The 20,000-nt window shown below is 41.3% G+C and overlaps 2 protein-coding genes across 2 annotated transcripts in view; one reads left to right on the top strand and one right to left on the bottom strand.

The window, feature by feature from the left end:
- The window catches only part of LOC127646803 (dTDP-D-glucose 4,6-dehydratase-like), an 8,379-nt gene extending 3,479 nt beyond the window's left edge, over positions 1-4,900 (bottom strand). The window contains 10 exon segments of the mRNA XM_052130706.1: positions 1,506-1,549; positions 2,713-2,772; positions 2,843-2,941; positions 3,021-3,038; positions 3,040-3,164; positions 3,250-3,340; positions 4,052-4,120; positions 4,198-4,264; positions 4,457-4,573; positions 4,745-4,900. Of these exon segments, the coding sequence (XP_051986666.1) occupies positions 1,506-1,549; positions 2,713-2,772; positions 2,843-2,941; positions 3,021-3,038; positions 3,040-3,164; positions 3,250-3,340; positions 4,052-4,120; positions 4,198-4,264; positions 4,457-4,512 (629 nt within the window). The 5' untranslated portion in view covers positions 4,513-4,573; positions 4,745-4,900.
- A 6,777-nt stretch (positions 4,901-11,677) lies between these two features.
- tgm8 (transglutaminase 8) overlaps positions 11,678-20,000 on the top strand; it is an 11,615-nt gene continuing 3,292 nt past the window's right edge. The window contains exons 1-10 of the mRNA XM_052130668.1: positions 11,678-11,814; positions 13,334-13,495; positions 15,373-15,621; positions 15,886-16,004; positions 16,312-16,440; positions 17,833-18,010; positions 18,091-18,226; positions 18,975-19,084; positions 19,211-19,453; positions 19,545-19,826. Coding sequence (XP_051986628.1) covers positions 11,772-11,814; positions 13,334-13,495; positions 15,373-15,621; positions 15,886-16,004; positions 16,312-16,440; positions 17,833-18,010; positions 18,091-18,226; positions 18,975-19,084; positions 19,211-19,453; positions 19,545-19,826 — 1,651 coding nt within the window. The 5' untranslated portion in view covers positions 11,678-11,771. The remainder of the gene's footprint in view (positions 11,815-13,333; positions 13,496-15,372; positions 15,622-15,885; positions 16,005-16,311; positions 16,441-17,832; positions 18,011-18,090; positions 18,227-18,974; positions 19,085-19,210; positions 19,454-19,544; positions 19,827-20,000) is intronic.

Raw genomic sequence — 20,000 nt, forward strand, 5'->3', positions numbered from 1 at the left:
CTCGCGCACAAACACTCTCTCTCGCACGCACACTCTCTCTCTCGCACGCACTCTCTCTCTCTCGCACACACACTCTCTCTCGCGCACAAACACTCTCTCTCGCCGCTGACACTCTCTCTCTCTCGACACCTCTCTCTCTCTCTCTGCACTACTCTCTCATGACACACTCTCTCTCTCTGCGCTTACACTCTCTCTCCTGCTTACACACTCTCTCTCTCGCACACACACTCTCTCTCTCGCACACACACTCTCTCTCTCTCTCGCACACACACTCTCTCTCTCTCGCACACACACACTCTCTCGCACACACTCTCTCTCTCTCGCGCACACACTCTCTCACACACTCACTCTCTCACACACTCTCGCACACACACTCTCTCTCTCTCGCGCACACACACTCACTCTCTCTCGCGCACACACACTCACTCTCTCTCGCGCAAACAAACACTCTCTCTCTCGCACACACACTCTCTCTCTCGCACACACACTCTCTCTCTGCACACACTCTCTCTCTCGCACACACACTCTCTCTCTCTCGCGCACACACTCTCTCACACACTCTCGCACACACACTCTCTCTCGCACACACACTCACTCTCTCTCGCGCAAACAAACACTCTCTCTCTCGGGCACACACACACACACACTCACTCTCTCTCGCGCACACAAACACTCTCTCTCGCGCACACACACTCACTCACTCTCTCTCTCGCGCACACACACTCTCTCTCTCTCGCGCACACACACTCTCTCGCGCACACACACTCACTCTCTCTCGCGCAAACAAACACTCTCTCTCTCTCGCGCACACACACTCACTCTCTCTCGCGCACACAAACACTCTCTCGCGCACGCACACACACACACACACACTCTCTCGCGCACACAAACACTCTCTCTCGCGCACACACACTCACTCACTCTCTCGCGCACACAAACACTCTCTCTCGCGCACACACACACACTCACTCACTCTCTCTCTCGCGCACACACACTCTCTCTCTCGCGCACACAAACACTCACTCTCTCTCGCGCACACAAACACTCTCTCACACACTCTCGCACACACACTCTCTCTCTCTCGCACACACTCTCTCTCTCGCGCACACACTCTCTCACACACTCTCGCACACACACTCTCTCTCTCTCTCGCACACACACTCTCTCTCTCTCTCGCACACACACACTCTCTCTCTCGCACACACACACTCTCTGAAACACAAAAATACACTCACATATACACACACATGTAACACTGGTGTAATTGAGAAATGTAAAGGTCTATAAGATATAAATATGATAAAATCCCCTGAAAAAAGCACAAGTAGTGTTTTACTTTATTTATTATTACATTTCTTTCATAAAAACAAAAAACAACAACAACAACAACATGTTTATTGGTTTCTGTCAAATCTGACCACAATCAATCCATGTGAGTCTAAACGAGCTGTACAGAAGCATTAACACAACTGACTAATAAAACTCATCATTGTGTACTAACTCACCATTTACGGTCCTGTTGTATCAGAGACAGAAATCTGGGAATAACCTGTAAAAAATAAACATTCCCTAAAACATGTGAAACACACACACACGAAACACACTCGTGCACACACACTCTCATACACACACACTCATACACACACACACTCTCAAACACACACTCATACACACTCATACACACACACACACACACTCGTGCACTCACACACACTCGTGCACTCACACACACTCGTGCACTCACACACTAACACACACACACACTCACTCACTAACACAAACACACACTCTCACTCACTCACACACACACACACACTCTCACTCACACACTCTCTCACACACACACACTCTCTAACACAAACACACACTCTCACTCACACACACACACACTCTCTCCCTCACACACACACACTCACACACTCTCACTCACTCACACACTCTCACACAAACACAATCTCACTCACTCACACACACACACACACACACTCACTCTCTCACACACACACACACTCACTCTCTCACACACACTCACTCTCTCACACACACACACACTCACTCTCTCACACACACTCACTCTCTCACACACACACACACTCACTCTCTCACACACACTCACACACACACACACACACTCTCACACACACACACTCACACACACACACTCTCACTCACTCACACACACTCACTCACACTCACTCTCTCACACACACACTCACTCTCTCACACACACACACACACACTCACACACACACACTCACACACACTCACACACACACATGCACACACACTCATGCACACACACACTCATGCACACACACACTCATGCACACACACTCATACACACACACACACACTCTAACACAAACACACACACAAAAACTCACTCACACACACTCTCACTCACTCACACTCTCTCTCACACACACACACACACACACACACACTCTCTAACACAAACACACACTCTCTAACACAAACACAAACACACACTCTCACTCACACACACACTCTCTCCCTCACACACACACTCACACGCACACACTCACACGCACACACTCACACGCACACACTCACACAAACACACACTCACACTCACACACTCACACACACACACACTCACACACACACACACACACTCACACACACACTCACACTCACACACGCACATATATATATATATATAATATCTAATGTATAGTATTCTTCATGTACCTTCTCATGGTACTGCCGTGGTCCGTAAACATTACTGCTCCTCGTTATGATGACGGGAAACTGCAGAGAACACATCAGACATCATTTCATATTTAAATCAAGATCTTCAAATACTCTCGATCATGAATACCTCGTGTTTGGTCCAGTATGACATCACAATGTTCTCCGCGGCAGCTTTAGATGAGGAGTACGGATTGATCGGCCTCTTTGGACTGGATTCATCAAACGGCTGAAACGAGACATTACATCATCCTACAGATGTGTTCTGATGAACAGCTCATCTCAGATTCATGCTGCTGTAACGTCACCTGCTCCAGACTGTGTCCAGTACACCTCGTCAGTGCTCACATAGATGAACCGAGCGACTCGCGCCTCAAACGCCGCTCTGACCAACACCGCCGTGCCATCGGCATTCACACGCATGAACTGCGCCGGACACAGGAAAGAGTTCTCTGAAGGGGAATATAATCAATACATTCAGGAGATATTCTGCATATTCCCACAGATGCACATGAACATTCATAAACTGTTACTCACCTACATGAGTTTGAGCAGCACAATGAAACACTATATTGATGTTTTCAGTAGAAAAGAGATGATTTATGAACAACGGATCGCAAACATCCCCCTAAGAGTGAAGAGTACAGGAAGAGTCGAAAATTAATTCAATCCCAGATGCAGTTTATTGTTCAACCAAAATCCCCAAAATAACCAGATAAAGGAAGATTTGGTGCAAAACACGAAACTATAAATATGCCCAAACACACCGGGGACTTTTATTTTGAAAATGTTATTTAATTTTACAGACCCGAGAGACAAATAAACAATACTGTTAGCATGTTAAAATTAAACTGCTTATTAAAAAAATTCACGGTATTATTTTTTATAGTTGTCGATTCATTAAAAGGAGCCGCTCATAGAGTCATTCATTTGGGAATCAGACAACACTGGAAGCGCTGTAGTTGTCGATTCACTGAAAGGAGCTGCTCATAGAGTCATTCGTTTGGGAATCAGACAACACTGAAAGCGCTGTAGTTGTCGAATCCCTAAAAAGGAGCCGCTCATAAAGTCGTTCGTTTGGGAATCGGACAACACTGAAAGCGCTGTAGTTGTCGATTTACCAAAAGGAGCCGCTCACAGAGTCGTTCGTTTGGGAATCGGACAACACTGGAAGCGCTGTAGTTGTAAACTGGCCAAATAGAAGATGCTTGCCGGGTGTAAATTTCGGATTCTGGTTCCATAAATCCACTATCAGCACCGATTAACAGCTAAAACCGATATATCGTCAACCTCTACTAATAGTGTTGAATTACATCTTTCAAACAGGTTGCAGCCGTACCAGAATGAATTTATAAGTGCTGGTTTCCTCCACAGATTTGAGGTTCTTCAAACTAGAGCAGTAGTCCAACTGGAATAGAAGAATATAAAACTCTCAATGTGGGTAAAATGTTAATAACATGTTATAAAGATAACAGAGAGACTCACATTATCTACATTGATGATTCTCCAGTGTGGGTATCTCACAGCCAATGCATTGATTAAATGAGATCCACTGAAAATAAAACTCATTATGAGTGCTGGCTTAAAAAGTGCTTTTTGTAAAAGTTTTATTTAACAAAATAAAAACCACTTGCGCTGGTATTTTGCATTTTAACATTCAGACATTTTTTAATTTGTCCAAAGCTTTTTAGAGCCACCGTACCTGCAGATGAACACTGTAAAGGTGATTCAATGAGTGACTTACATGAATCCAGCTCCTCCAGTCACCAGTACAGTCTGATCATCACTGATGCACAACATTGTTCTCACATGTCAGTCAATTAAACGCTCTTTATTAATACTGGACATCAGCTGGCAGAAGCTGTGGAGTATTGATTAGGTTATAGATGAAGTGGCAGCGAGCATAACCCACATAATTCACTTTTTAATAATGTGAACAATTTCATCACGAAAAGTAACGCACGTGTTTTGATCGATGCTGTGCATGTAACGCATGACGTCACTGTAAATAACGGTCTATTACGTCACTCACTGTTTTAGACTGTGTGTTTCCATTCGTCTGCGGAAGATTTATTCGCCTTTTTAAAACAACTAAATGATTTTTAAACGCATCGATCAGTAGCATCAAACTTTCTAAACACAAACGTCACGACAGTTTGAGCGGTTTAGCGGCAGCGGTGACACGTATGTGCTCGTCCGCCAGCGGCTATGCCCCGCGTATACTGCACTCTCATTGGCTAATGTCCGTACACAGAACTGACATAGTGTGATTTGATTGGTTATAGCAGAAATCAATCATGTATTGGGAGGCAGGAGGCAGTGTTGCCCTCATTCGTTGCAGTGACTGAAAAAAATCGGGAGGTTATTTTGAAATACAATAATATATCCTAAAATAAGGTGGTCCGAGGTGATTAAAATGAGAAATCTTTCAAAAAATTAGTTTAAAACACACGTGTCAAGTTCATAAAACTTTAAATCTTTGAATCTGTTTATTTAATCTAATTATTCATTTTTTTAAAGGTTTTCAAACATATTTTTATAGTATAAAATATATATATATATATATATATATATATTGTTTTTTACAAATATCATATACTGATGTTTTTTCAGGGTTACTTCTTATGACCCTTGTCACTGCTTAAGGTATAATAATAAAAGATTATTCTGTACTACTCATGACAACATTTATTTTTTTCAAGAATTTCACTTTGATTGTTTTTTTTTCTGTCTCCAGACTGTTACACCACATTAAATTTGTTACTTTAAGCCCAAAAAATATATAAACCCAAAAATGTAAAACATGTTCATCATAGTAGAGGAGTATTCAAGTCATTGTTTAGGGTGAATACAATTTTTGATGCACTTAAAACTGAGTGTCACATCATTCATTTTAATTTCTGGAAGGGTGCATAACTTTTTTATTAGTCTGCAGAGAAACAAAGTCGTGTTTTACAAGGTACCAATTTGATACAATAAGTGCTTTTTTTATTTATTGTTTTTTATCCCCTTTTCTCCCCAATTTGGAATACTCAATTCACGGTACTTAGTAGGTCCTCGTGGTGACGCGGTTACTCGCCTCAATCTGGGTGGCGGAGGACAAGTGTCAGTTGCTGCCGCGTTTGAGACCATCAATCTGCGCATCTGATCACGTGACTCGTTGTGCATGACACCGCGGAGACGCACAGCATGTGGAGACTCATGCTACTCTATGAGGTGTGATTTGTGCACTTACTTTGCAAACTAAGCAATCATCGTGTCGATCGTCACGTACATTGCCGTGACCAATGACGTGTGATAACGTACGCGTGGATAAGCGCGTGGATAACGTACGCGTGGATAACGTACGCGTGGATAACGTACGCGTGGATAACGTACGCGTGGATAAGCGCGTGGATAACGCATGCGTGGATAAGCGCGTGGATTAATACTTAGGAAATATCTATTATCTTTACTATTGTACCTTTTTAATTTGGGATGTAATCATAACACACACGTTTTCATGTTTTTTTGTGGGTTGTACAACAGTGTAGACACTATTAGTAATCAGTATAATTAGTATATTTATATGTAGGCCTCACGCAAGATTTATAGTAGAACTGCAAAAACTGTTATCTTACTTAAGGCTGTCAGTTAGAAAAAGGTAAATCAATTAATTCAAATTTGCAGTTGATATTTGACAGATTTTACTGCAGCCTACAGCAATTTTATAAAACTATACATTTAGTAAGGCTAACACTTACCAAAATTGTTCTATTACTTCTTTTCAACTAAAAAATAAGTATACTTTCAGTCTACATTTTATATACTTCTCAAAAATATACTTTATGTACCTCTCAGAAATATACTTAAAATTACATTAGGTATAGGCCCTACTTGATTTATACTGAGAGAAAAGTCCAAGTATATTTGGCCTGCACTTGTACGCAATCTTTTGATCAAGATACTTAAAAGTAGTATTCAAAGCTTGGCTGGTAGTGGGTTAACTCTTTTGATCGAGTTGCCTATTTTATATATTTATATATGTTAACGAAAAACTATGTTAAAAAATTATATATATATATATATATAATTTTTTACATAGTTTTTCGTATACAGTCTTATAATTTCTATAATTATATATATTTTATAATTATAACTTATAACGTATGAAAATATTGATTAAAATATTGATATAAAACTGTCACAGTGTCTGGTTTGTGTTTCCCGGGTGTCCACTAGAGGTCTCTTCCCCATACTGTCACCATTCCCTCTGGAACTGCATTCCCCACAATCCTTGTCTGTACCAATCACTGTTCATTGCACTCAGCTGTTCCCTGTTATTCATTGTTAGTATCTGTGTATTTATACCCTGTCTGTTCAGTCATTGTCACGGAGTCCTTGTTATATGTCACACCACTTCTGAGTTCTGTTTCTAGCTTGTTTTAGTTCTTGTGTTTGGTTTGATTATTTGGATTTTGACCCCTGCCTGGAAGACTACGATTTTGGATTACCCCATTAAAAACTACTGCTATTGGATTACTGTTTCCTGTGTGTGTTATGTGACAAAAACAGATAATTTTCTAATTCTGCGTTTCTGAATTTCTGTGTAGGCTAGTCCATTGCTAGTGTACATAGGAATTTACTTTAATTCTACTTTAATCTTTCCTGCCATTGACTAAATTTTCCAGACGTTTATCCACACGTACGTTATCCAGACGTTTATCCACACGTACGTTATCCAGACGTTTATCCACACGTTTACCCACGCGTACGTTATTCAGACGCATATGAGGTGTGATTTATGCACTTTTTGGCGATCGCTAAGCAAACTGAGAGGTGAACTAACGTGTATACGCTCGCGAGCCGTCTGGCCAAAATCCCATAGTATTCAGGCGTCAGATGTAAGATTTAAGACGTCACACGTCACGGTCACGTGTTGGAGCTGCGCTCAAAGTCCGCGGCGGCGTGGCGGCGACGTAGCTGAAAAAGGATTGTATTTACTTTGCGTCTGAATAACGTACGCGTGGGTAAACGTGTGGATAAACGTCTGGATAACGTACGTGTGGATCAACATCTGGATAACGTACGTGTGGATAAACGTGTGGATAAACGTCTGGATAACGTACGTGTGGATAAACGTCTGGATAACGTACGTGTGGATAAACGTCTGGAAAATTTAGTCAATGGCAGGAAAGATTAAAGTAGAATTAAAGTAAATTCCTATGTACACTAGCAATGGACTAGCCTACACAGAAATTCAGAAACGCAGAATTAGAAAATTATCTGTTTTTGTCACATAACACACACAGGAAACAGTAATCCAATAGCAGTAGTTTTTAATGGGGTAATCCAAAATCGTAGTCTTCCAGGCAGGGGTCAAAATCCAAATAATCAAACCAAACACAAGAACTAAAACAAGCTAGAAACAGAACTCAGAAGTGGTGTGACATATAACAAGGACTCCGTGACAATGACTGAACAGACAGGGTATAAATACACAGATACTAACAATGAATAACAGGGAACAGCTGGGTACAAAGATGACGGGGAACAGCTGAGTGCAATGAACAGTGATTGGTACAGACAAGGATTGTGGGGAATGCAGTTCCAGAGTGAATGGTGACAGTATGGGGAAGAGACCTCTAGTGGACACCCGGGGAAACACAAACCAGACACTGTGACAGTTTTATATCAATATTTTAATCAATATTTTCATACGTTATAATTATAAAATATATATAATTATAGAAATTATAAGACTGTATACGAAAAACTATGTAAAAAAATATATATATATATATATATATAATTTTTAACATAGTTTTTCGTTAACATATATAAATATATAAAATAGGCAACTCGATCAAAAGAGTTAACCCACTACCAGCCAAGCTTTGAATACTACTTTTAAGTATCTTGATCAAAAGATTGCGTACAAGTGCAGGCCAAATATACTTGGACTTTTCTCTCAGTATAAATCAAGTAGGGCCTATACCTAATGTAATTTTAAGTATATTTCTGAGAGGTACATAAAGTATATTTTTGAGAAGTATATAAAATGTAGACTGAAAGTATACTTATTTTTTAGTTGAAAAGAAGTAATAGAACAATTTTGGTAAGTGTTAGCCTTACTAAATGTATAGTTTTATAAAATTGCTGTAGGCTGCAGTAAAATCTGTCAAATATCAACTGCAAATTTGAATTAATTGATTTACCTTTTTCTAACTGGCAGCCTTAAGTAAGATAACAGTTTTTGCAGTTCTACTATAAATCTTGCGTAGGCCTACATATAAATATACTAATTATACTGATTACTAATAGTGTCTACACTGTTGTACAACCCACAAAAAAACATGAAAACGTGTGTGTTATGATTACATCACAAATTAAAAAGGTACAATATTAAAGATAATAGATATTTCCTAAGTATTAATCCACGCGCTTATCCACGCATGCGTTATCCACGCGCTTATCCACGCGTACGTTATCCACGCGCTTATCCACGCGTACGTTATCCACGCGCTTATCCACACGTACGTTATCACACGTCATTGGTCACGGCAATGTACGTGACGATCGACACGATGATTGCTTAGTTTGCAAAGTAAGTGCACAAATCACACCTCATAGACGCAAAGTAAATACAATCCTTTTTCAGCTACGTCGCCGCCACGCCGCCGCGGACTTTGAGCGCAGCTCCAACACGTGACCGTGACGTCTCAAATCTTACATCTGACGCCTGAATACTATGGGATTTTGGCCAGACGGCTCGCGAGCGTATACACGTTAGTTCACCTCTCAGTTTGCTTAGCGATCGCCAAAAAGTGCATAAATCACACCTCATACTACTCTCCACGATCCACACACAACTCACCACACGCCCCATTGAGAGAACCACTAATCACCACCACGAGGAGTTTACCCCATGTGACTCTACCCTCCCTAGTGTAGCCGGTCCGTTCTGCACGATGCCGGCTACTGCGTTGTGTTCAGGTGCACGGACGACAGGACTCATACGTTCCTTCAAACATTTTATTCTGCATAACATCAAAAGAGAGTGAAAGTTCAGGATTCTATCCTCAAGAAGAATCAGCCTAACATCAGAACAAAAAAAAGAACACTAAAGCATTTGAACTGTTCTACAAGAAGATAGAAATGCGAACGCCAACATGTATCAACCCCAACCACGAGGTTAGCTACAATGGTAATGTTAGCATTTCCCCGAACTCTCAAAAACCGAAAAATTATCAACACACTCCAAATAAACATATGCACAATCATCACAAAATACTCATAAATTACCTTGTGTGCTGAAACTAAAATTATAAAAGGTATATTTAGGTTTTACATCGCACTGGTTTGCACAAGTACCTCTCTCAGTCAAGTGGAACGCAGACTGAGAAAAAAAACGCGAAAAACCAACGCTTAACCACCACTAGAACCTTCCTCCAATAGAGGGCGCCATTACACAAAAAAAAACAAACTCCCAATACCTACAAACTAATATGAAATAACAAAACAATACAACATTTTGGTGAAATAAAATCACATACCCACTAAACAGAAAAAGAAAAGTCACAAACGTATTTATTATTCTTTAACCCGTTACACTAGCAACCGGGACAATTTGGTTACCCCATGTGACTCTACCCTCCCTAGCAACCGGGACAATTTGGTTACCCCATGTGACTCTACCCTCCCTAGCAACCGGGACAATTTGGTTACCCCATGTGACTCTACCCTCCCTAGCAACCAGGACAATTTGGTTACCCCATGTGACTCTACCCTCCCGAGCAACCGGGCCAATTTGGTTACCCCATGTGACTCTACCCTCCTTAGCAACCGGGCTAATTTGGTTACTTTGGCACTTGCACCGGTAGAGGGAAAACCTCTGCTAATGCTTATTTGAGGGGAAAGCATGCGGTCAATGTTTCGGGGACATACGTCTAGGGCAGGGCTGGACTGGTAATCTGGCATACCGGGCATTTTCCTGGTGGGCCGACGCACTTTGGGACGATCAGGGGCGGACTGGCCGAGATAAGCTGAAATGAGCCACAAAATGGTGCCATGATATGCTGAAGGGGGCAGCGACCCAAAACCACAGTTGAAGTGGCAGCCGCCATTATCACGATGTATGCAAACAGTGAGCTGCTGCGACAGCTTTGATTAAATAACACAAGCATTTGGAGAAAATAACACATTTGATAAGCAGCACGAATGTTTCAAGTGGAGTAATAACACGTGGATCTGTCGCAGGTGGGCGGGGCCAAATGCTGGAAACAGCTGAGACTGAAGACAGGTAAAGAGCTGCTTATGATAGAATAGATGGACTCGCTCCTCCCGAAATGACCTTTAGGAACTTCAATTATGGTCATAACATGATTTTCAAGTCATGTTATTTTTCTTTGTTCACCAGGTGGCAGCAGTCTGCCCCAATACACGACACCGTCTCACGTTCTCCTCATGTTTAACCCACAGCAGGGAAAGTTTTTACCGTTTTGAGATCAAATGAATTCAGACATGAACTAAATGAAAAAGAAAATGAATGCTGAAATCTAAGAGAAATGTTTATGTAAATAAGATCTAGAAAACATACATCAATAGCTGCATCATTTCACTGTTTTCCATTGGAGAAGATTTCATAATTTCTTAATAAAACTAAAAACGTGACAGTGTTTGATCAGAACAGGAGGGTTCGTTCTGCTCCTCAAGGTGAAGCCCAAACATGAAACCATCAAAGATAAATCATAAACACAAAACATATGTAAATATAAACTAATACAGCAGAGCCGTGCATGTGACCTACATTTTAAACGATTAAAAAATACAGTTTGTATTGATTACAGTTAAATATGGATTTCTTTTCACTTCTATAATTAATGTTTTATATAGTTATTACTCAGCAGTTAATCACTGTTTCACAACAGCTTATGTCTGCAATCACAAACACACACATTCCAGAACAGAACTGGTTTAACAGTTCAGTGACGGCGACAGGGCGTCTATAAAACACCACACACACTCACACACACACACACACACTCACATCTCATCTGAGTCTCTCCAACGAAACAATCATGAGCAACAATCAGAAGAGCAGAAACTCTGCCAAAGATCAGGGTGAGTAAAACTGAGCTTTCTTTAGTTATTACATATTAATAACTGTTCTATACACTCACTGCTTTCAGACGTCTTTTAAAAGTGTTTCTGTAAATACTTCATCTGTTCATGTGTGATGCGGTCTAGAGACTGAGCTGGGATCAGTAGCATCTGATTAATTACACGGCTGTATAAACTGCTATTAAAGGAGGTAATCATGATGTTAAATGTGTTTCTGTGATGTTTCTGCTGTTTACTCATCAGAATCGGGCTCACCTGAACTTCAGCAGGTTTACTGTGATGATGAACATGAGTGTCAAATTATGTCATCATTCTGTATCTTTATATTTCTGTGGGGATCACACCAGCAACCTCCTGATTACAATTATAGTGCTTTAGCCCTATATGCCACCACAGTGAGAGATTGTGTGTGTGTGTATGCGTGAGGCTGTGAGTGTGTGTGTGAGTGTGTGTGTGTGTGTGTGTGTGTGTGTGTATGCGTGAGGCTGTGAGTGTGTGTGTGTGTGTGTGAGTGTGTGTGTGTGTGTGTGTGTGTGCGCGTGTTTTTGTGATTTACGAGGACAATTTTGTAAGTTATAAACTGGTAATCACAAGGTTATTATGCTATAAATGTGATTTATGAGGACATTTCTAGTGTCCCCATATTTCAAATCGCTTAAAAATCATACTAAACAATGTTTTATTGAAAATGTAAAAATGCAGAAAGTTTTCTGTGAGGGTTAGGTTTAGGGGTAGGGTTAGGTTTAGGGGATAGAATATAAAGTTTGTACAGTATAAAAACCATTATGTCTATGGAAAGTCCTCATAAGGATAGGAAAACAAACATGCGTGAGTGTGTGTGTGTGTGTGTGAGTGAGTGAGAGATTGTGTGTGTGTGTATGTGTGCGTGAGGTTGTGTGTGTGTGTGTGTGAGTGAGTGTGTGTGAGTGAGAGATTGTGTGTGTGTGAGTGAGTGTGTGTGTGTGAGTGAGAGATTGTGTGTGTGTGTATGTGTGTGTGTGTGAGTGAGTGTGTGTGTGTGTGTGAGGTTGTGTGTGTGTGTGTGTGTGTGTGTGTATGAGGTTGTGTGTGTGTGTGAGTGTGTGTGTGTACAGACAGAGGAAAATTGTGAACTCAGACCATGAACTTGGTGTATCTTTTAATAGTCATTTACATTTATGCGTTTGGCAGATGCTTTTATCCAAAGTGACTTACAGAGCACTTATTACAGGGACAATCCCCCCGGAACAACCTGGAGTTAAGTGTCTTACTCAAGGACACAATGGTGGTGACTGTGGGGATCAAACCAGCAACCTTCTGAGTACCAATGTATTATACAGTGCACTTATTACAGGGACAATCCCCCCGGAGCAACCTGGAGTTAAGTGTCTTACTCAAGGACACAATGGTGGTGACTGTGGGGATCAAACCAGCAACCTTCTGATTACCATTATAGTGCTTTAGCCCGCTACGCCACCACCACTCTGCTGTGTAAATGTCTGAACTGAAGATTCATAACTGTACTGAACGTGTCTTTCAGATGTGATGAAAGTGGATTTCCGGTGTCTGAAAAACAACACCGATCATCACACCAATGAAATCACAGTGGAGCGTCTCATTATACGGAGAGGACAACCCTTCAGTGTGACACTCGCTGTTGAGCGTCAGCAGCAAGATTACATCGAGCTCACTGCGGAGACGGGTATGAAAATACACAACACATTTACTTTCTTAAAGGTGCAGTAAGTACGGAAGCCCTGAACCGCAACCAGGAAAACAAATGGACGAGGTGGCTTAGTTTCTGAGCCCATGTCCTACAATAAAAGAGACTTTCTCCACAAACGTTTTTTCTTCTTCTGATTTAGTTTTTTGTCTGACACATTTCTTCACACAGACTGAACTACTTTATGCGTGCAGCGGAGCATGTGTGCACTTACAACCGTGTCGCTCCAGGCGAATATAGCGGAAACGGATTGATCTGTTAGGTGCTGGCACGCCGTCCCGTACCGTTCTGCCCCAATATAATCCTCTAATTATAGCTCAGGTTACATGTGTTTCATATGGCATTCGTTGTCAAGCGTGCTGAGGCTCCACAGAGTCCATTCATTTGGGCAATGCTAACACGAGTCATGCCTTTAAACACAGCACTTACAGGAAAAGCTCACCCAAAAATTATAATCCTCCCATCATTTACTCACCCTCATGCCGTCCCAGATGTGTGTGACTTTCTTTTTTTCAGCTGAACACAAATGAAGATATTTAGAAGAATATTTCAGCTCTGTAGGTCCATACAATGCAAGTGAATGGTGACCAGAACTTTGAAGCTCCAAAAAGCACATAAATGTAGAATAAAAGTAATCCAGTGGTTTAATCCATGTCTTCTGAAGTGATATGATAGTGTGGGTGAGAAAACAAATCAATATTTAAGTCCATTTTTACTATAATTTCTACCTCAGTCAATCTCCACTTTCATTTACATTTATGCGTTTGGCAGATGCTTTTATCCAAAGTGTCTTACAGTGCACTTATTACAGGGACAATCCCCCCGGAGCAACCTGGAGTTAAGTGTCTTACTCAAGGACACAATGGTGGTGACTGTGGGGATCAAACCAGCAACCTTCTGAGTACCAATGTATTATACAGAGCACTTATTACAGGGACAATCCCCCCGGAGCAACCTGGAGTTAAGTGTCTTACTCAAGGACACAATGGTGGTGACTGTGGGGATCAAACCAGCAACCTTCTGAGTACCAATGTATTATACAGAGCACTTATTACAGGGACAATCCCCCCGGAGCAACCTGGAGTTAAGTGTCTTACTCAAGGACACAATGGTGGTGACTGTGGGGGTCGAACCAGCAACCTTCTGATTACCAGATTACCAGTTATGTGCTTAGACCACTACACCACCACCACTACACCTTCACATTCACATTCTTCTTTATGAATATGCCCCCTAATGGGCAGAGAGAATAATTTATAGTAAAAATGGACTTAAATAGTGATGTGTTTCTCATCCACACCTATCATATCACTTCAGAAGACATGGATTAAACCACTGGATTTTTTCTATGCTGCATTTATGTGCTTTTTGGAGCTCCAAAGTTCTGGTCACCATTCACTTGCATTGTATGGACCTACAGAGCTGAAATATTCTTCTAAACATCTTCACTTGTGTTCTGCAGAAGAAAGAAAGTCACACATCTGGGATGACATGAGGATGAGGAAATAATGACAGGATTTCCATTTTTAGGTGAACTGTCCCTTTAACAGTGAAAACACAGTGAGAGGCGGCTTAATCAAATAAGTAATTTTATTATAAATAGCAGAGGGGTTTAAGTATAACTTATACTCAGAAAGGCTGTGTTCTTTACAGTATGGACTGATGTCATCAAGTACTCTAATTTCAGAACCACCTGTAAGATAGAGGCACTTACACCATCCTGATGGGTGACTGGTCCAATCAAACCCCACACTACATTTATTCTCACTTATACTCAGAATGACACGTGTTGTGAATGCAGATTAATGTTGACTGAACACATTTCTAAACACAATCTCTCTGGTGTGTTATTGCAGGTCCTGATCCGTCTGTAGAGAAGGGCACACGCTGTTCGTTTAACACTAGACGGAAGTGTGGCACCAGTGTGGGCAAGAGCTGGAGTGTGAGTGTGATGGAGAGCTCACCCTCCTCTGTCACCCTGTCCGTTCTGTGCCCATCAGATGCCAGTATCGGTGTCTATTCGCTTGCAGTGATAACCGGCTCCAACACGACTGCAGTCAGATGTCTGGGCACGCTGACGGTGCTCTTTAACCCCTGGTGTGAGGGTACGACTGGCATATAAACATCATTTTAACAGTCCTGCAGTCAGTCAGTGTGTTCCTGAGATACAAGATCAGTAAAAAGCTGCTCGGCCTTTATTCTGACTAATTTCCGCACTATTGAATGTAGTGACCTATAGACTGTGAATCTAATGACAGCTATGAAAGCTTGATCTCTGCTGCATCTTAACGTTTTTTAATGCATTTAATTCAGTCACGTGTGTCCAAACGTTTAAGTGAGTGTGTATATTATTTCTCTACCTGTATCAGATGATTGGGTTTATCTGCCCAATGATGCGGAGCGGCAGGAATATGTGATGAACGAACATGGGATTGTGTATAAGGGAGTGGGGGAATACATCACAACTTTAGCCTGGGACTTCGGTCAGGTGAGGATCACACAGATGAATCATATATAATTATACACTAGATTTTAAAGCTATTGTGAAGAAAACGTGAACTCACCGCTACAACAGGGTGTTGCTATCAGAGGGGTTGATGACATCAGCCAAAAAGGAAAGTTAACTCGTTTCAGGGGTTGAACAAATGATTACATTACGATGAAGAGAAACATTTATTCTCTTTGGAAATGACCACGAACATGTATGAGTTCATTTTGATTTCATGTTAACTAGTAACAGTGATGCTTGACTTAAACCCACTCATCTGATCTCTCTGTAATGTGTGTTTCTCTAGTTTGAAGATGATATTCTTGATATCTGTCTGAAGCTGCTGGACTTGAACCCTAAATGTCTGAAGGACGCTCAAGAGGACATCTCAGCACGCTGTAACCCCATTTACATCAGTCGAGTGGTCAGCACCATGGTAATTACATTAGTTCAACATTAGCTCAGCATTCATTCACAAGGTTTTAAAAGATAAGGAACTGTATTTAGTTTTGTATCCCACAAGTATTCCAGTTTCAATACAACTCTACAGCACCTGTGACATGCTGGTTAAGATACAAAATCATCCCTCTGTTTGTAAAAACATGCAAAACTTAGATTTCCAGTAATGCACTTACAGTAGAAGTCTATGGGGTAAGCCATTACACCGCGATAAACATTCAAATTCATGCTGTTTCAAAATGTTTACTTTATACATGTTAAAAGTGCTGTGAGCAATTTTAGACATTCTAGAACTTCCACAAGCTGACCTGTTGTATTAGCCACGCCCACTGTTTCCAAAACTCCGCCTGCCAAAGATACCATATGAGCTTGATTGCCACAAACAGGAGTTGAAACGGTTGTCAAAAACAACAGCGGCAAAATAGCGCCCTCAACTGGCAATTGTTATGAACAACATGTCATAAAAATGGCATTAAGCCTCAATAATTCACTGAAACTACAATACTGTGAGAACACACAACATGATTGACAGGCAGCAAGCGTCCGAGAGTCTAGAGCTGTCACAGAGACCGGTGAGATATCAACACTTATTTCAGTAATATCTTTGCCTACTATACACCACCTTTAACATGAGTCTTGAGTGATAGAATCACTTATTTCATGGATCTCTGGAATACTCGATTCTGATTGGTCAATGGCACCAGTATCAGTAATCTCGGATTACTGTGCAATCAACATTACAAACGTGTAATCTAATATATTCATTTAAACACAAATCACTGGTTTATGTCCATTTATTGATTTATTTGGCAGATAGTCTTGTAATAAGCCGGATTATGAGCAGTCCGACGGACATTATTTACAAAATAAACACTAAAATAACTCTGATTCAATCCAGAGGTGGAATCTAGCTGTTCTGTGTTTTAATTTTACTCACAAAATGACAATATTTCAATGCAAATCAATATTTTATCTCTATTCTTTCGGTTAGTATGCATGTAATACGCAGGATAATGTACAGTCAGCCTAACGCCAGTGATCAGGACTCCGTCGACAAGCTTACGACTGGCTGACTGTACATTATTCCTTACTCACTACCCTTATCTCCATGTGCTTATATCCATTCTATCAACTCCTGTCATGCCCATGTAATGTAAACAAAAGGACTGACATCAGTAACACATAACCACAAGCTTGTCCACCTCTTAAAGGATGATTTAGACACTTTACAGCTAAAACACATTTCTTCACATTTCTGCTACTGCAAACATGATTTTGCTTTATGAAACTGAGGGGCGTCACATATGCTGCACATATGTTCCTTTGACCTTCAATAGTGATGATTGAGTGAGTGCTCTGATTCCTCTAGATTAACTGTGATGATGATAAGGGTGTGTTAATGGGTCAATGGGACGGCACGTACATCGGAGGCATCATTCCGAGTCACTGGTCCAGCAGCGTGGAAATCTTAAGACGCTGGAAGAAGTACGGGTGTTATCCGGTCAAATATGGACAGTGCTGGGTGTTTGCTGCAGTTATGTGTACAGGTAAACACACAAACACCACATCACATGTCTTTAAACTTCAGGAGGTCAGTGTTGTGAGTGTGATGTTTGTGTGTTTGTAGTGATGCGTTGTTTGGGGATTCCCTGTCGTGTCGTCACCAACTATGAATCCGCTCATGACACGGATCAGAACCTCATCGTTGATGAATACTTCGGTGACTATGGCGTGAAACCCAAACGAAACATGGACAGTGTTTGGTGAGTTCATGACATCATCACGCCTTCAGAATTAAAGTGACTAGAATGACGAGTATGAACAGAATCCAGTGTGAGTGTGTGTGTGTGTGTGTGTGTGTGTGTGTGTGTGTGTGTGTGTGTGTGTGAGTGATTGTGTGTGTGTGTGTGTGTGTGTGTGTGTGTGTGAGAGAGAGAGAGTGTGTGTGTGTGAGTGTGTGTGTGTGAGTGTGTGTGTGTGTGTGTGTGTGTGTGTGTGTGTGTGTGTGAGTGTGTGTGTGTGTGTGTGTGTGTGTGTGTGTGTGTGTGTGTATGTGTGAGCGTGTATTTATCACTTTGTGGGGACCAAATGTCCCCATAAGGATAGTAAAACCCAAACTTTTTGACCTTGTGGGGACATTTTGTCGGTCCCCATGAGGAAAACAGCTTATAAATCATACTAAATTATGTTTTTGAAAATGTAAAAATGCAGAAAGTTTTCTGTGAGGGTTAGGTTTAGGGGTAGGGTTAGGTTTAGGGGATAGAATATAAAGTTTGTACAGTATAAAAACCATTATGTCTATGGAAAGTCCCCATAAAACATGGAAACACAACATGTGTGGAGTGTGTGTGTGTGTGTGTGTGTGTGTGTGTGTGTGTGTGCGTGCTGGTCAAATATCAATTGTTCACTCTATGGCCAGATATTTGGCTTGGCTTTACTCCACCAATGAAAATAGTTTGTATAGAAACATATAAGACATATCTGATTGCTTAAATGTAAACGTTTGTGCAGGAATTACCATGTTTGGGTGGAGGGATGGATGAGACGTCCTGATCTGTCCGAAGACTCGTTCTATGATGGTTGGCAGGTTCTGGATCCAACGCCACAGGAGAAGAGCTCAGGTGCTGAGCACAACACTGCCATAAATCAGCATTAAATGTGCATTACATTGCATGTATATAATGTAATGTCTCCTGTCCATGTCAATCAGCATATTAATGTGTAATCTGATGTGTGCACTCTATCAGGAACTTACTGTTGTGGTCCAGCACCTGTGAAGGCCATTTGTGAAGGTCACACCAATGTCAAGTACGACATACCTTTTGTGTTCGGGGAGGTCAATGCAGATAAAGTCACATGGTTGTTGATGGCCAACGGCACCAAAAAGAAGATTCAGTCAGACACGAAAACTGTCGGACAGAGTATCAGCACTAAAGCCGTCGGCTGTGACAAACGACAGGACATCACTAAAAACTACAAACACCCAGAGGGTCAGTGTGAATGTTTGGATAGTCCTCCATACATGTCCTGACCACAGAACACGAGCTCAAACTCAACAGTGTTGTGCTGTTTTATCTGCAGGTTCTGTGGAGGAGAGAGTGGCGTATGAAGAGGCCGTGAAACGAGTAACTGAGCTGAAGATCAGCGAAGCTCCGCCTCCTCCAAACATTAACATGAAGATCGAACTGGACGGGAAGCCCCTGAATGGTGTGGACATTAAACTAAACCTCATCGTGAAGAGTGTAAACTCAAAAGCACAAGCTCTTTCCCTGAAGATGAACGCTCAGATCATGAGATACACGGGCAATCCCACAGAAGCTGTCTGGAGTGACAACAGAGACATACAACTGACACCCAAACAAGGTACAAATCCCATCACAAAGCTACAGAAACACAAACTATCCCAGATAGATAGCATGCCAAAATTAACTTTCAATAGTTAGTACAGACTAGTAAAAGAGATTTATTTGGGTTAAAATGACACAATGACCCAATTCAACTAGTTTGTGTTGAGATTACGAAGTAATTTTAAGTTAT

Source organism: Xyrauchen texanus, chromosome 7 (genome assembly GCF_025860055.1).
Source record: "Xyrauchen texanus isolate HMW12.3.18 chromosome 7, RBS_HiC_50CHRs, whole genome shotgun sequence".
In the NCBI taxonomy this organism is placed as follows: Eukaryota; Metazoa; Chordata; class Actinopteri; order Cypriniformes; family Catostomidae; genus Xyrauchen; species Xyrauchen texanus.